This window comes from Macaca fascicularis, chromosome 2 (assembly GCF_037993035.2).
Source record: "Macaca fascicularis isolate 582-1 chromosome 2, T2T-MFA8v1.1".
Taxonomy (NCBI): Eukaryota; Metazoa; Chordata; class Mammalia; order Primates; family Cercopithecidae; genus Macaca; species Macaca fascicularis.
Genome location: NC_088376.1, coordinates 61,529,076 through 61,542,274, shown reverse-complemented (window position 1 = coordinate 61,542,274; position 13,199 = coordinate 61,529,076). Strand labels below are relative to the sequence as shown.

Genomic DNA, 13,199 nt, shown 5'->3' with positions numbered 1-13,199 from the left:
ACTAAAAAATACAAAAAACTAGCCGGGCGAGGTGGCGGGCGCCTGCAGTCCCAGCTACTCGGGAGGCTGAGGCAGGAGAATGGCGTAAACCCGGGAGGCGGAGCTTGCAGTGAGCTGAGATCCGGCCACTGCACTCCAGCCTGGGTGACAGAGCGAGACTCCGTCTCAAAAAAAAAAAAAAAAAAAAAAGAAATATCAAACAACAGATGTGAGTTAAGATTTTATATTCTTATAAACTTTAAACCTAACTTTTATAAAAACAGATTAATGTTTAAATTCTAGAATAAAAATGCTAAAGCTGATTTTTAATGGTACAATTAAAACAGAAACAACTGAATTATTAAGATGTTGCTCAAAACCACCCATCAGCTGTCTAACAAATTCTGAGACAATGTATCATTCTGGTTTGGAGAATACTAAATGTATTTTTCTAAATGTCCCAAAAAAGCTGAGCAGAGTTTTCTCCAAGGACTCTCCAGCTTTAGAATGTTAGTCTTGGAGATAGATGAAGCTGTCTGTGGGAAAGGAGAGCAGAAATATGCCACATTAAGAAGTTAAAGAGAATGGTCAATATGATATCTGATGAATATTAAGAATGTAATATAGAAAAGATACATTCTATAAAGAAATTATAACCAAAACAATCATGTACATTAGCAATTTAAAATATTTTTCTCCGAAAATGAACTATTTGATTATTCTTGTCCTTTATCAAAATAATAACTATTTTCTCATAAAAGAGTACCAGTGTAGTTTTGCTTTATTATTTTTAAAGTTTTAATCTAGCTGGCTGTACAACACATTATAAAATTAGAGATAAATTATTTAAACCTTTATTAATATCACCCGAGTACAGTGTTAGTAAAAACTGAGAAATTTTTAACATTATAATGTCTTATAACTAATTATAAGTGACAGAACTGCTCTGCAATCAATCTTGATAAATATAAAAGAATACCTAGCCAACACAAAAACAACTGGGGAAGCAAAATCAGCATATAAGCTTTAAAAAATCAGTATGTTTTAAAGAGTTTTATATTAAATAGACTGTTTCACAATTTACTCACATTGTTGAAAATCAAAATTTTATTCCTAAAAGAGGGACAATATAAAGCTAGGACCTTCATGAACATTCAGGTATCAGAAGAAAGTTGCCAAGGACAGAACTGATTTAACAGCAAGAGATTGGTCTTATGCTTATTACCCAGCACCATTACTAACTGTTAAAACAACCAAAACTAAGCAAATCAAATGCATGGCTATTTATTTTTTGTTGCTTTTCACAGATGAGCCTTTGATGTGGAGTTTATCCCCCAAAACATTTGATCTTCTTCCACGTTCAATGGCTGGACTTTGTTGAGGTTTCTCCCTGAGAAATATACATGTGAATATTAATATGATTTATAAAATGGCCAATGGTTTATAAATCAATAAACATGTTAAAAACCACTGTAACATAAGAAAACTTTTATCTTAAAAGTTCCTTAATAGCTTTGAAAAACAAGGCTGGCCAGGTGTGGTGGCTTACGCCTGTAATCCCAGCACTCTGTGAGGTCGAGGTGGGCAGATCACGAGGTCAAGAGATTGAGACCATTCTGGCGAACATGGTGAAACCCCATCTGTACAAAAAATTAGCTGGGCGTGGTGATGTGCACCTATAGTCCCAGCTACTCAGGAGGCTGAAGCAGGAGGACTGCCTGACCCTGGGAGGTGGAGGTTGCAGTGAGTCGAGATTGCGCCACTGCACTCCAGCCTGGTGACAGAGCCAGACTGTCTCCCCCTCCAAAAAAACAAAAACAAACAAACAAACGGGAAAAACAAGGCAGACTATTTCAGTGAATTTAAAACAGCAACAGCTGTTTTCCTGAGATAGATTTAACTGTTTATAGTTTAAACACTGTTTAATGTTAACGGTATGGTAGCCACTAACCACATTTATATTTGAATTAAACTAAAATAATTTAATACTTCAGTTTTACCAGCAATGGTTCAAATGTGAATCAACAGCCACATGTGGCTAGTAATTACTACACAGGACAGAATAGATATATAGCATTTTTCTCATTACCGAAGTCATTTCAGGAAATGCCATTGGACAGTGCTGGTTAAGAGAAAATGCCACTGTTAGGGCCAGAAATTTATAGGTCATCCATAAAGAGTATGCCTTCTCTAAGTGGGACCTGGATTTCCTATTCAAACTTGGCACTGCTAGGTTTTTAATCAGTACATTTTTCAAATGAGAAAAATATCTGTAATTAATATAGGAGCAAGTTTTCAAGCAATTCAATAGAAAATACCAGGTCTCTAAATTCCTAAACAAGTGTTTTAGAAGAAAAGATCCTAGCATATGAAATTCTCCATAAGGCTTCTGATTTACTTGATACTCACTTGTCCACCGCTAGTTCTGTGAAGCCTTCTACCTTCTGCAGCAATTCTCCACTCTCTTATAGCTTAGAACAGATTTCTATTTAAGGTCTGGTGAGGCCTTTCTCTTTAGTGTAACTTCATAGGAAATAGATATTATTATTCACTTCCCCCCCCGCAGAGAACCACATTAAACTGTAGCTCCAGGGTATGTACAAAATGTATTTTAAAATCTCTATAATATTTATTTATTCATTTTTGAGATAGAGTCTCAGTCTGTCACTCAGGCTGTAGTGCACCGGTGTGATTTTGGCTCACCACAACCTCCGCCTCCTGGGTTCAAGCGATTCTCTTGCCTTAGCCTCCCAAGTAGCTGGGATTATAGGTGTATGCTACCATACCTAGCTAATTCGTATTTTTAGTAGAGACGGGGTTTCACCATGTTGGCCAGGCTGGTGTCAAACTCCTGACCTCAAGTGATCCACCTGCCTCGGCCTCCCGAAGTGCTGGGATTACAGGCATGAGTCACCATGCCCAGCCAGAAATCTCTATAATCCTTAATATGTGGTTTCAGCAAATTTATTTTTCTCAGCTATACTAAAAGGGAATTGTAAAATAAGCTAATGTTCTTGCAAAATTCTTCCAAAACACCTAAAACACATCAAATATGGTATTGCATGTACTGTTACATATTGTACCCGTGTCTGAAATTTCATTTACGATTACATGATAAATTGTGATTTGTTAAGGAAGTTGTTAAGTCTTCCAAATACAGCCCCTCTCCCCTTAACATATCTCTAGGTATCTTTACCAGTGTGAAATGTATAACTCTATAACCATATTAGAATCTGTTTTACAAGAATAACTACTCCGTAGCAAATCAGTTTTCCTGAAGAGGATTTTGGTCTCTGTCTTCTGAGGCATAATTTACTAGTGAATTACTAACCATACAATCCTAAACTATTATTGATTTTTAGATATAAATTTAAATTTGTGCGGAATACTCAGTTTTAGTATAAAATTATAACATCTTTCACAAAAGATACTGTGGATACAACTTGGATGATCATCAAAACTTTCTGATAACAGAAATAAAATTATGTAACTTTACTTCAAATTCTTCTTTAAAAACCAAACTATTTTAGAAACAACTTTTACCTTCTTTTAAGTTCTTGGGAGCCAGGATTCTCATGACCAACACTTCTCATTCTAGTGTTTTCTAGATTGTGTCGTCCTGGTTTGTACTTCAAAACCTCACTTTGCCATTCCTCATCAAAAGCATGAGCATCATCTATGTTAAATAGAAAAATAATGGGAATAAGTATTAAGGTATCAACTGTCAGTAATTGCCTTGCTCCCACATATTTCAGTCTAGTCTGGTGTTTTCATTAGTGTAACCTCAATATAGAGGCAGGAAGCTGCTTCAAATATAAGGGTCTTTGATGAGAGTAGTATTTCTTTTCCTGTCTGTTGCTCTCCTATTCCTACTGATGACCTAGTTATTGATGATCTATTTTTTCACCTGCCTGGATATCATATTATTTTACCCAATGGAACAACTGACCCAATTATAATAACTAACAGTTTTTCTTCCTGGGTCATCTCACAATGAATATGTTCTTCCTGTATACTGTATACTTCTGTGACTAGCACTTCTATTCACCTAACCATCTTTCTATGTAACTTGACCTCACAAGTTTCTGTTGTCAATTTCCTAAGACAGGTTACTCAGCTAGAATGTCAATTCATGTTGTTATGAAGTAAGTAATCTAACTTCCATAGTAGCAACAATAGAGAATGATAGTACTTCTTCTTTAAGACTGCTTTAAAATATTATGTTCCTTCACTAAATTTTTCATTAAAATGTTGATTATTGTGAAATACTCAGTATATATATAAATGTGATAAAATTACAGAGGTTACAATTAAACACAGGTCACTATATCATGGCTTCTATCTTATTGCATAAGAATAATTTTATCAAACCCCGGCCGGGCGTGATGGCTCACGCCTGTAATCCCAGCACTTTGGGAGGCCGAGGCGTGCGGATCACAAGAGGAGATCGAGACCATCCTGGCTAACATGGCGAAACCTCGTCTCTACTAAAAATACAAAAAATTAGCCGGGCATGGTGGCGGCTGCCTGTAGTCCCAGCTACTCGGGAGGCTGAGGCAGGAGGATGGCATGAACCCGGGAGGCAGAGCTTGTAGTGGGCTGAGATCGCACCACTGCACCACTACACTCCAGCCTGGACAACAGAGCGAGACTCCATCTCAAAAAAAAAAAAAAAAGGAATAATTTTATCAAATCCCAATGTTAACAGAACTTCTTCTTCCCCCCAACCCAAAACGGAGTCTTGCTCTGCTGCCCAGGCAGGAGTGCAATGGTGTGATCTTGGCTCACTGCAACCTCTGCCTCCCAGGTTCAAGAGATTCTCCCGCCTCAGCCTTCCCAGTAGCTGAGATTACAGGTGTGGGCCACCATGCCCGGCTGAGTTTTGCATTTTTATTTTTACTTTTATTTATTTTTTTTGAGATAGAGTCTCACTCTGTCACCCAGACTGGAGTGTAATGACTCGATCTCGGCTCACTGCAACCTCCACCTCCTGGTTCAAGCGATTCTCCTGTCTCAACCCCATGAGTAGCTGGGATTACAGGCACGTGAGCCACCACGCCCGGCTAATTTTTGTATTTTTAGTAGAGACGGGGTTTCACCATGCTGGTCAGGCTGGTCTTGAACTCCTAACCTCGTGATCTGCCCGCCTTGGCTTCCCAAAGTGCCGGGACTACAGGCGTGAGCCACCATGCCTGGCCAGAATTTCTTTTTTAATACAACAATTTAAAATTTAAACACTTTATTATGGAAAAACATTATTCAAACTAGTTTCTGAAACTAGGAGATGAATCCAACTAAATTTTAATATAATTTCATTATTGAATTAATACAATTAATTAAATATAAAAGCTTAATACTGATTTAAAAATTAATAAAAATAAATTTAATGATTAAATTTGTTAATAAATTATAATATTATTAAAAACTACAGGGAGAAAGGACACTAGAAGGACATAAATGCACTGAAGAATAAATATAAAACCTAGAAAAAGAAGATTTACTTGAGAGAGAGAGACATACATGTAATTCAACATACAACAGAAATTAAAATCTTATCTATACAAAAGCCTAAGTACTGAACAGTACAGAATGATTTAAGTAAAAATTATGGCTTATTTACTATAAAAATTTTAGGTAACCACTTAAAATGTTTTTGAAAAATGCATCATAAGTGACTTTACAATTATAATGGTAAATTAAAATAAGCACAATATAAACTATATAAAAGTAAAATAATAATTTGAGGAAAAAGCATGTTTATATATATAAAATGATTAGGAAGTAATACATTAAAACATTACTAGTATTTTGATTTTGGATTATGGATGATTTTTGTCTTTACACTTTTCAAATGTACTTTCTTGATAATCAGAAAAAATATTTAAAGAAGCATTTTGCCTACTGATAATATTACTAAATAACAATTCAAAATATTCCACTTTCCAAGGATAAAATAAAAATAAGTAATATCCCATATTGCCAAAAATCACTACAAAAAAGAGCTCTCCTATGAAAGGATGAAACCACAATCCTATTTCTTTGACAAGGTATTCTCTACACATATTATTCAAAAACTACCTCTTATAACATGTTTCTACAAAAAATATTAGTCAACTTTAACTGTTATTTTAACTTTATGAGAAAGAATATTATTTTTTTGTGATAACTTACTTTCATTCATATTGATGAACTCCTGGTTGACCTCTTCATCTCCAGTCTTCCTGTTCTTTGACTTTTTAATGACATGAGCTCGGTCATGGATATGATGACCAATAGCCATTTTTTCTAGTCCACTGTCAGAATCTCTCATTGCTTTCCTGGTTTCCTTTATCTGTAAAAATAAAGAAATTTTGTTATTATTTAAATATATATAGAATGTATATAACTCTAAAATTCTCAGGGCCAGCTTACCTACTGAGGTATGGCCATAGATCTACCACTCTAAAAATAATGTGTACTCAGTTCCACTATTAACTTGTGGTAAAACTGTGGTGATAAGTCTCTGATATTTCCTGAACTCCTTAAAATGAAAATGTCTAGAACAAACAGAACCCATACAATTTAACCTGTTTCCAAATTATAATCAAATATTAAAACAAAAGTAGCAATTATAGTTTAATGCCTTCAAGACTGTTTTAGACAATGTAATAGAAGGAAGTTTATCGTAGCATTCCTACAAGTAAGGGCAACTAATTATTTTTCATGTTGATTGGCTTGAATCTCATCATTCCCGCCTATCAACTCTATGGAAGTGTTACTAGAATATTTATGATAGCTACTAACATGATTTACTGGGGGACATCTACAATTATATTGTTTACATTTAAGATTGTCACTTTTAGAAAGTTAAAATTAAAATGTCTGAGATTAATTAGCAGAACTATGGCAAGAGCATCATTAAAAGGTTCATCTTCATATGTAAGAACTAAAAAATGTACTACTTCACACTCATTAGATGGGTAAACCTAAATTTTTACTGTAAGTACTAACAAGGAAGTAGTCAAATGGAAACTCACAAGCCACAGTTTGTGGAAGCCAACAATTTCAATCACTGGGATAGTAGCTTGGAAATGTTAGGTAAAGAGGAAAGTACACATACCCTACAACTCAGCAATACCACTCCTAGACTCTTTATATAAGGAGCCGTGTATAAAGATGAATTAGTGAAAGATTAGACTCACCTACATATCGATCGACAGAAAATGATTTAAAAATAATGGTACATTCATATTTTGGATACTACGTAGAAGTTAAAGAAAACAGGGCCACATGTATCAACTAGAATAAATCTCAGAAGCGTATTAATCATAATATATTCGTATTTTGGATACTATATACAAGTTAAAGAAACCAGGGCCACATGTATCAAGTTGAATAAATCTCAGAAGTATATTACTCAGCAAAGACAAGTTGCAGAGGACACATGCAATATGATACCCTTTATGTAATGTTGGGAAATCTGGAAAATAATCCATTTTTTTAAGATAGAAAGATAAGTAATAAAATTGTAAAAACATGCATGAAAATGATAAACTCCAGATACAGGAAAATGGTAATCTCTGAGAAGGGGAGAAAGGGGAAACAGACCTCAGAGGAATGTATTAGAAGCTTTAACTGCCTCTGTACATTTTTGCTTAAAAAGAAAACAAAGCAAGAGATAATTTGAGGCAAATAGAGAAAAATGTTATGATATGATTAAACTGGGTGGCACGAATATGGGCACTTATTATGTTATTCTCTATATCCTCTCTGTACATTTCAAATATTTCATGAGTTAAAAAATTAATTCACTTCAAATGTAAACTTAAAAATAGACATTATTTCACGAAACAAAGGCTTTTCGTGTTTTTGTTTACCTTGTCAACATGTAAAGGTAATAAACATCCATAGATATTTACATGAAAAAAGGCACCCTCACGGGTGTGGGGGCACGAAAAATCGCCACAAACTGAGTAAATACAGTTGAGTTTTAATGGTTTCCACAGTGAGGACTACCTTACACCCGACCCCCACACCGCCCTCCTGTCCCCCCGCCATCATGTACCAGATTAAATTTTAATAGTTATAATTTGATCTAGACAGTCTATCATCCCCTAACTTTATAAAGCTCTAGGAATGCTTATAGAAAACTTACTCCTCCTGGAGCTCTACGGGTTTGAGTTGAGGCCTGAAAAACCTTTGGTGGTTCATCTCCTATTTTGGAATAAGTCATAACTGAGGAAGAACAAAATGAATGTCCATTTGGATCCAGTGAAAGTTGACCCTAAAGGTAAACAAATTGTAAATTCGGTCGAGTCAAATATAAATAATTATTGCCAGAGAGTTCAAATAAGTAACACTAGCTGTAAGTTCTACTAAGGATACTAAACTACCAATATGGTATAGTCACAGGGCACACCCAGGTTCTCAAGTGAGAAGTGACTTGAAAAATTACCTCCACCCAAAAAAAAGGCACCCCTAGAGGGTCCTGATGGTCGTCCATTTTAGGTACCATCATCCCACTCTCATTACAAAGACTAGTAAGTGACTAATTCAGAGATCTTTAAGTCTTTGGGTGCTTGTGGCTTAGATTTCAATGAAGATGCTATGCCCCCAAACCTGTGATACTTCTATAGTCAGTGGTTGACCCTTGTGCGTAATCTTGCCAACGTCAAGCCAATCAGTTAGTTATATATCAAGTTTCCTCCTGTAGGTACCAGATTGCTACATTACTAAAACCAATAATGCCCTAGATTATTTGGGCATTCTGAAATGATCCATAGAATTCAAACTGGATGACTAGAATGATATGGGTCTTCTTCAGATCAAATCAAGTGACTGGTTTTGATGTTAATATAGAGAGTACTGTTATAGTACTAGTTTATAAGTATTTGGACTATTAGGGATCTATACCTAAACATCATTCCTAAAATTTCTGTTTTCAGAGTTGTTTATAAAACCCTAAAACTCTTTAGATGTTACAAATCCTTTTAAGTAGACAGGTTATTAATAAAATTATGCAAATTCAAATAAAATGTTCATTTACAATAGTGACTTTCAATAGAATCAATGTTTTTGAGGTCAATTTTTTTCCAATTTTTAAAAAAATTTTGAAAGTTAACATTATTTTTCAAACTTGGAGGTTATGAACTCAATTTATTATTTTTCAAACTTGGAGGTTATGAACTCAATTTAGTGTGTTGTAACCAGGATTTTTAAAACATGAAATAGACTAGAAAATAACTGTATATACTGTAAATAGTATAGTCATTTTTTCATGAAACTTGTGCTTCAAATATATTTATAAAGTATACAAATATCGCTTACTGGGTTAATCATGTAAGATATCTTTTTTAACCACTATGGTTAAAAAAGTGTTTGAAAGCCACTATGAAATAGAATATACCAAAGTATACACAATGTTCTCAATGCTTTGTTTTCAGTACTTACAAAGTTTCTTTCTAATTTCTGCATATAGTTTCTCATATTTGACACCATTTGGTCCACTGTCTGAAAAGGGCTGACATCTGTATGCTACAGAATATCAGAAAGTATGTTATTAACTATAAGTAACAACACAAAAGATGCAAATACATCTTCCAAAACAGCTAAAACATTTTTTTCCAATTTATTTAGTGAAATCTCATGCAGCAATCAACCAGACAAAGATAACTTAAAGAGGATATAATAACAGTGATTAGTTAAGGAGAAAATTGAAGCATACACAAAATCCCAAAAAGACAGCATACAAATAATTAGGGAATTGTAACATTATAAACATATACACACGTGTATATATACACATACATGTGCATGCATAAATACACATACACATACACATCTAATCACTCATTACTCACTTTTTCAAAACACAATTTGGTATATGTTAAATACTAAGTGATATATTCTTCAGCATATGATCGTTTTCATAATTCTCCTTTTTATCTCTCAATACTCCACCATACAAATAAATAAAACTTGGGTATAAGATGCCAGTGTCACCTCCAGCAGTACCACATGGCTGATAGAAGTTGCCCCTCAAGTAAGTAGCCAGCCTTCCTCTCATCATAGTAGGATCCAGGTGACAGAAGCCAATTCACTTTACTAATAGGCCTTCAATTTGCTGCCTACTGAAGGGTCAGTAGGCTATACCCTTGAAGCACGAGGTATGTGTCTTCAGAAAAACAGTTAAGAATTCCTGTAAACAGTAGTTTCTCAACCAAGATTGATTTTCATTCTCAGGGGACATTTGGCAATAACTATACTCATTTTTGGCTGTCACAGATGAGGAGAGCCTATAACTAGCATCTAGTGGGTGGAGGTCAGGGATGCTGCTTAACAACCTACAACGGATAGGACAGTCTCCCAGAACAAAGAATTACCCAGCCCAAAATGACAATAGTGCTGAGGTTGAGAAACTTTGCTCTAGGAAAATCTACCATTGATTTTAGGTTTTATCACTGGAAGACTCACCAGAAAATAAAAGTCAAGCACACATTCCAATGTATTACCCAGTAAATCACCTGTTATAAAACAGAATGAGTTGCTTGGTTTAATGAACTTCTCTGTTCAAGCAAGCGGAGCTCTGAATCCTCTAAGTTCTGTTTGTGTCTCTGTCTTTTATTGCTATTGGATTTTTACAGATATTAATAATGTAAAATAGGTGGGAAAACCAAATTCCTCCTTAGAACCTGCACTTAATATAGTAGGGAACAACAAAGACACATTTAGGAAACACTAATATATATTTGGGTACAAAAAGGACCGAAGTAGAATTAATTCTGCATTTCAGAGAGGCAAACGCAATCCAGGAAATATTCTGAATATTTGCTTTAACACTAGATTGAGAATCCATTCTTATTATCATGAGATATGGAAGGGTTAACCCAAAGAAGGAAAAAAAGAGAGAGAGGAAAAGATTAGGCATTTGGGTATTTCTGTCCTCTTCTCAATTCACGTTCAAATCAACCATCAAAAGATGTATCTGCACTTGCTCTGGGGTGACCCAACACACTGGAGTGACAAAAAGTTGGGGTACAAAATGGAGTTGAGACTTCAGTGGGCCCTTAAGGCCTTCAAAAATTTTGTACACGTTCTCCTCTTTCTGCCTTAAATGTTTCTTCCTGACTTTTAGCCTAGTTAGTTCCTTCTCATGATTCAAGTATCACCACCTGAGAAAGGCCACTGCTGGTCACCTGTCTAATCCTTACTTCACTTTCCCCCATCTCTATATCATTACCCTGTTTCATCTCCTTCAGGGTACTGTGACTATCTGAAATTATTTTGTTGTTTACTACTGTCTGTCTTCCCACTTTATATAAGTAATCTCTCTGAGGGCAGGGCAATTTTGTCTATTTTATTCACTACAATATCCCCAATACATATATAATAATTCCTGGCACTTAAGAGGGTTTAATAAATATTTGTGGAATGAATGAATGAACAAATTATCTCTAGCTCAGCTCAAATCCATATATCCAACAGTTTACCAGATAAATCTACCTGGAAAACCCACAGATGGCTCAAATGCCAAACACCCAAAACTAAAACGATCGTTTTGACCACCCCACTCCTATATCTGTACTGAATCAATGCCTTATCTCAGTGGCATTCCCATCTACCTTATTCTTCATGCCAGAAAAATGGGTGTGATACTCCCCTTCTCCCTCTCTACTGCTCCTTCAACCCTATCAATCACCAAATTCTATCAATTTACCCTTTTAACTGTCTCAAATGAAGTAATTCATTTTTATCACCACAGACATTACCTAGTAGAAGTAAGCCATCACTAATACTTTACCAAGAATGCTTCAACAGCCTTCTGGCTTCCCTGCCTCCACTACGGTCTCTTCTAATCTTTCAAGAATCTGAACTCTATTACCCCTTTGACATAAGTCATCACTGCTTCCTCTGCTCTTAAGATACTGTTTACTCTACTTACTATGGCCCAAAGAAGTCTCTGGATACCTCTTCTTCCTCATCAATATCTACTGTTCAACTCATACTCTAGGGTTAAGTGACACTAAACATGTTTTAGCTCCCTAGCCTCCAGGTCTTTGCAAATGCTGTTTCCTCTCTGTTGAACAGTATTCCTTTCCCCTCCCTCCTTTTCAGGCTAACTTTTACTAATCCTTAAAGTTCAGGAAGTCTGCTTGGACTGACCCACCCTACCTCAAAAGGTGCTTTTTTCCATCTGTGCTCCCATAGCATGCTGAACTTCCTGATCATTTTATTCATAACTCTGTGTTATAACTGCTTTTTTTGTCATTTGTCTTACTAAGTACACTGGTCAGGAGGGACGAATGTTATACCTTTATGTCAAACTTCAAGGAAACAAATGATTCAATTGTAGCACAAAATAATAATTAAAAAAAAAAAAAAAACTCGTTTCATGAGACTGTAGATACAAATGTTCCAAATTCATGTTATTTTCTGCTACTCCCCAGAATGCTTTTAGTGTGTTGGAAGCTAGCATCACAGACACAGCACAAAAACCCTAAGAAACAGGTGATAGAAATGCTGGTTGCACAGCAGCCATTCTTAAATACAGACAAGAAAAAGCTGCACGGGCAAGGTGGCAACAAAATCCTAGAGAAAGCAGTCAATCTGTGTTTTTCCAAATGTTGTGCTTATCTATCTACAGTTTAGTACTTTTTAAAAAATCTTTTGGAAAGTAATCATAAGCATGTGGAAGTCCTCAACTTTCAAACACAACTATGAGGATCCCTTTTGTAAATCAAGCAAATATTCATCCAATAAAATCTACTTCTTATTTTTGAAGATGAATTTTATATATGTTGAAATGACTTACTTCAGGAAACATGTGCTTAAACTTTTTAAGGTAAGTTTGATACTTGAAACAGAGGTTTTCAGTACAAATATTAAAAAGCCATTATGAAAGTGAGGCTGCAGGCCAATTTAGTCCGCTTGAGTTAATGAAAAATAAATATTTGTCAGAAAATATTGCTAAAATGATTTGTGTCTTAGGATACGAACCATACCACCAAAACTGCCAAAAGGTACAAGAGAACAACTCATTGCCTGGAAAAATAATATCCAATTCATTTTGATTATGACATTTACTATACAGAAGTTTCTCAATTTACCAATTAAATGTTTACTGAGTTTCAAATATCTACATTTCAATTGCTGAGATTCATCTTTATAGAAACCCCTGAAGGCTTGTTATCTTAGAACTATTATTCCTGAGGCTGAAAAAGCAACAGAAAAAAAAAAGGGAA

General features: G+C 35.2%; 1 protein-coding gene across 2 annotated transcripts in view; it reads right to left on the bottom strand.

Annotated features, from left to right (window-relative positions):
• Positions 1-742: 742 nt before the first annotated feature.
• MLF1 (myeloid leukemia factor 1) overlaps positions 743-13,199 on the bottom strand; it is a 37,175-nt gene continuing 24,718 nt past the window's right edge. The window contains exons 3-7 of one of the 2 annotated variants that reach the window (XM_005546224.5): positions 9,409-9,492; positions 8,114-8,242; positions 6,151-6,310; positions 3,523-3,655; positions 743-1,369 (exon numbers count right to left, since the gene is read on the bottom strand). In XM_005546224.5, coding sequence (XP_005546281.1) covers positions 1,264-1,369; positions 3,523-3,655; positions 6,151-6,310; positions 8,114-8,242; positions 9,409-9,492 — 612 coding nt within the window. In that variant the 3' untranslated portion in view covers positions 743-1,263. The remainder of the gene's footprint in view (positions 1,370-3,522; positions 3,656-6,150; positions 6,311-8,113; positions 8,243-9,408; positions 9,493-13,199) is intronic. The other variant, XM_065540108.2, reaches the window with a different exon arrangement.